This window comes from Glycine soja, chromosome 8 (assembly GCF_004193775.1).
Source record: "Glycine soja cultivar W05 chromosome 8, ASM419377v2, whole genome shotgun sequence".
Lineage (NCBI taxonomy): Eukaryota > Viridiplantae > Streptophyta > Magnoliopsida > Fabales > Fabaceae > Glycine > Glycine soja.
In genome coordinates this window covers 22,288,685-22,293,178 of record NC_041009.1, presented here as the reverse complement: position 1 = coordinate 22,293,178, position 4,494 = coordinate 22,288,685, and the positions used below count along the sequence as shown (strand labels likewise).

The 4,494-nt window shown below is 34.2% G+C and overlaps 1 protein-coding gene across 1 annotated transcript; it reads right to left on the bottom strand.

The window, feature by feature from the left end:
• Positions 1-728: 728 nt before the first annotated feature.
• Positions 729-4,286, bottom strand: LOC114424269 (rhamnogalacturonan I rhamnosyltransferase 1-like). The gene is made up of 8 exons (XM_028391105.1): positions 3,578-4,286; positions 3,077-3,144; positions 2,875-2,963; positions 2,596-2,761; positions 2,209-2,498; positions 1,913-2,117; positions 1,672-1,829; positions 729-1,209 (listed from the first exon to the last, which is right to left on the bottom strand). Exons 1-8 carry the CDS (start codon positions 3,852-3,854, stop codon positions 963-965), a joined length of 1,500 nt encoding a protein of 499 aa, XP_028246906.1. The 5' UTR covers positions 3,855-4,286; the 3' UTR covers positions 729-962.
• Positions 4,287-4,494: the final 208 nt, after the last annotated feature.

Sequence of the window (4,494 nt, the reverse complement as noted above, 5' to 3'; positions counted from 1 at the left end):
TTTAATATTAATAATTTTGAATTGACTACTAATTTTTTAATAACCAATCATATTTATCTTAACTACAATTCATCTTATGCTTACCTAAATCACTAACTAGCTAAGCTAGTTGTTATCACATGTAAGAATAGAAATGTTGATAGGATAGTGTGTATGCAACCTTATTAATTACATGTTGATAGGCTATTTTGTAACTAAATAAGGCAGCTATGTCTCTGTGTCAACAATCAAGGCTTATCCTTAGTTGTTCTTTGGATAATGATCCAGAAAAATATCACGATGCTAGTGCCTAATTATGACTTCGGGCACTCCAGCAACCAAATCAATCGCTGACACTCATGTGAGTCTTCCCAATTAAACTGTAGTTTGGTCTACAAACATAATGTACAATTATCTGATGCAGTAATATGCAATTAAAATTTCTTAATACAGAAGGAGAAACAAAATTCATTGCTGGTTGTTCTACATCATTGATGTGCGCAAGGCTCAAATATGTAGAATATGGTAAGGTAAAGAATAATTCTAAATTTTCCTATAATAACTTATAACCTTTTTTTTTTTGAAGGAGATTATAACTTTTCTTATTAAACGAAAAAAAATAATGAATGCCTTTTATGATTTTAAAGTATAAGTTACATGCATTTAATTCTTTATTAGGAAAATTAGTAAGAAAACATAGTAAAAGGATACATTACTATTTGTATGATAAGGAACTATCTATGGAAATATTACTAGAGAAATAAAGTAATCTTATATCTTTTGCACTTCTTTGCATTGAGGAAGATGTGACGCCATTTTGCCATTTCTTTATACAAGAACTAGTTCCCTAAAACAAGAAAAATATATTATTTAGCAGGGGCACAGTTCCTTTAGTTCATTCAGAGCCTATTTCATGTACAGAATAATCAATAACAATTTCCTTTGCCTTCTGATTGAAAACGGTGATTAAATCAGAGCCAAGATTATGTGCTTTCTAATGGTTCATCTAACAATTGCAAACACTCCTGAGGGTTGGCATAAAAATAGTCTTCTTCTTTGGGTTTGTCTGGAATGATAATTCTTCTCTTGGGACTTCCCATACGATAGGCATGAGCTTCCTTCACAGCAGTGAAAAACTCATCCCAACTTAACAACCCGTTATAGTATTGGTCTATCAGGTTTACCAGAAGCCTTCTATCCAGTAGTATAGTTTTCTTGAATCCTAGAAATCTGAAGAGCAGCATGACTTCAGATAATTACCAAAAATAATTACACGTGCTATCATGTAAATTAAATGAAAAATGAAGGGAAAAAGCAGTAAATAGTATATGCACTTTAGTTTGTTTACACCTTAAAAGTCATACTTGTCATGATTTCTGATTGGTTGGTAATGTAAATTTTTTTACATTCACAATGCATAGAAATTAAATTTAAGAAGTTATGGTTTTTTAGAAGAGTTTCATTATGTGACTTGTGTATTCTTTCATGATCATGAAATCTGCTTTTTTTATTATCTAATAATGTAATAGGATGTGCCAAAAGTGCAAATAATTCTGTGAACTCTTCCATCATTATACATCTAACAAAGAATGAATGACATCAAAACATTTTTTCACCTCATCAAAGGATCAGACCACTAAGTAGATAACAGATAGAATGTAGAAAGACACAATGTTGGCAACAAGGTCATACCTGCGATGGCCTTCCACAACTTTAGCCATGTTCCCGTCATATGTTGGAATAAATATATCACTCTCTAGGGAGACAAGATAATCCACTGCAGCCATTTGCGAAGAGTGGTTTTGGAAATACATCAACTCTGAAGGTTCCAACAGAGTTTCTTTCCTCACCTATTTCAGTTAGAGAAAATGTTAGTAGCAACTGGTGATTTGCATATACATACAGCATATACTATTTACTTCCTTCTTCTTACCAGATTAGGAAACTCTCCTAGTAAACTTGCCATTCTTTTCTCTCCACCATATATTTCTCCAGAAGCAATATAAATTTGAACATTGTGATCTATTCCAAGTGCTGACAATACTAGGGCAGTTTCCTCAGGTGTTAAAGGGCACAAGCCTTCTTTCCTCTTAAGCTCAGAATTAATAACTTTTTCCTTCCAGCCAGGATATGCATATCTAAAAAATACCATTTTCCAAAATTACATTCAAAGGAAAACTAGAAAAACAAAAGGGATGTTGTAACACATTAATGCAAGATTCATATTACCTCATTCTTGTGAGTTCCTCCTCCTCTTTGCTGTCACAATCATGAGTACAGCCAGAGAAGGCCAACATGTCCATCTCATATCTAAGATGAAGTGCAAGGAAAGGTCCCTTTTCCCTCAAAACCTTGACTATCCTTCTGCCAAGTTCTTCTATCTGAGTAGTAAACCTCAGAGCATTGAAGTTTACTCGGCATCGTAGCTTCTGAATCTCAGCAGGTAGTCCATTATTTGCAAGTCTAGCATCTGTTCTATTTAGGTGTATGACCTTGTGTTTCAGCAACAGAGGAAGGACCTGTTTAATTAGTTAAGGACAATTAGTTGCTAACTTGGAATAAAGAACTGAGTCAAAATCTGATAAGTGCAAAGATAATGTGAACCAAGCAAAATACCTGATTTTCATAGTATGAGATATTAGACCAGCTAATGGGTGGCATTGAGTATAATAATCCTAGTTCAACTCTTTTCTTGATCTTAGGTGGCAGTATCTTTATTATTCGAACCTCGTCTCTCAAGGAGGTAATGAAATGATCTACATCAAATATATCTTTGAAGTCACTGCCACATCAAGGAGACATGATATCACAGAAATGAAGATATTTCAATTATGTTAGTCCTAAAAGAAGGCGTTTCCAAAATTGAAGTTATTACAGAATGAATAATGTGCAAACCTTGAATCAGCCCAGAAAGAGGCTTTATCCAGCTCTGGAACTATGAGAGTGACATTTAAGTGTCTGGCAATAGCAACCATATCACATATCTGCAGGAAAAAAACCATGTGAGGAATAAATTTTTTTTTAAAAAAAATAGATCAGACTTTTAAAGTCAATAGTGATGTTGATTGCAGTAAAGATAACGAAACAAAGAACTTACTGCTGATCGCATTTGGTTGAGTCCACCATTGCAAGAAACCAGAAGATAACCATTATTCCTATAAATCCCTGATGACAGAATTATCAAATTCAAAAGAGATATGCATGAGAAATCATAAAATGTTAGCACAAAAGAAGAAAATTAAATGTGGGAAAGGGAAGGTTCAATCTTCAATGAGGGGGAAAAAAGAAAAAGAGCAGAAAACTGAAATCAGAAAGATTTCTGGAGAAAATACTACCAGCATCAAATCAGACAGCTCTACAAATCATTATTCATATGCCAATTTGTTTTTTATATATTTAAAAAAATCATAGTAGAAAAAATAGGACTACAAATAACTATTCATAAGACAAGCTGGAGATAGAAGGTTGGCTCTGTGGTTGCAGAAGGGTGTGAAGGGAGGGAGAAGAGGTCTGTGGTTTGAATTCTCCAACTGACATTTCTAACAAACTAACATTTGTCCATAAAAAAAAAAATTCATAAGACAAGTCAAGGACTTACTTTTGGGTGGTAGCACTGCCTTGGCTGGAGCCAAAAACTTATCTACAGATGGAGAACTGAAACAATAAGGCATGCCCCTTAACAAACTTGGTCCCAACAATTCTCCCAGTGCAATCAGCTGAACAAGACTAGTCCAAAGCAGCACAATTGTAATGGCCCTAGCCATCCACATCTTGATTCTAGGCCTTATAATCAAAGTCTCATGCTTCTCAACTTTGAGCTCCATCTTTATCCCCTTAGTGTCACAGCAGTAGTCCTTTCCCCATTTCAACACCATTATTTTGGTATCACACTATCACTTCAACTTAACTCTTCAAAATCTTATAAAACTCCTTGAACTTAGTGATACTTAATAAATGCCCAGAAACCAAGACTAAAGTATATAATGCCACTTCACCTTTGGATCCTCAAGCCTAAAATAAATGCTAATAAAGCCAAGCCAATTGACCTGTAGACTGTGGTTATTATTCTAAGGCCAAAAATGTTATCCACCCACCAGACAAGGTGATGCACTGCACTAACTCACATTACCTACACCTTGAAATTCCAAAACTTCCTTGACTACTTCTAACCTTTAAAGGGTTAAACAACAATTACAACATTGGCAATTTGACTTTCATATGGCCATATTAGCTTCAAGTGTCAAATAATGAAGAAAATCTAGTAAAAGAAAATGTGGGTTTCTATTCGAATTTCCTCAACTGGGAACACTTGAACACCAAACAAACAAATAACAGAAGCTACAAATTAAAACGGGAAAGTTTACGGAGTCACAATAGCAAATTCAAATGTTAGTCACGAGAGAGATGGTGTGGTGTGGCATTGTGACATGGCATCCTGGTTAACGGTAACAAATGTCACTTTCCATATTTTTTAATTTTCATTTTATTATTCACTTATTTTTTTTTGGAAAAATA

Bases quoted from the DNA above. Each gene is read 5' to 3' on its own strand.
- LOC114424269 (XM_028391105.1), bottom strand. From the start codon at position 3,854: ATGGTGTTGAAATGGGGAAAGGACTACTGCTGTGACACTAAGGGGATA. The intron at 1,830-1,912 runs GTAAGAAGAAGG...TAACTGAAATAG, and splicing joins TAGGAGAGTTTCCTAATCTG to GTGAGGAAAGAAACTCTGTT. The intron at 1,210-1,671 runs GTATGACCTTGT...GCTGCTCTTCAG, and splicing joins GTTGTGGAAGGCCATCGCAG to ATTTCTAGGATTCAAGAAAA.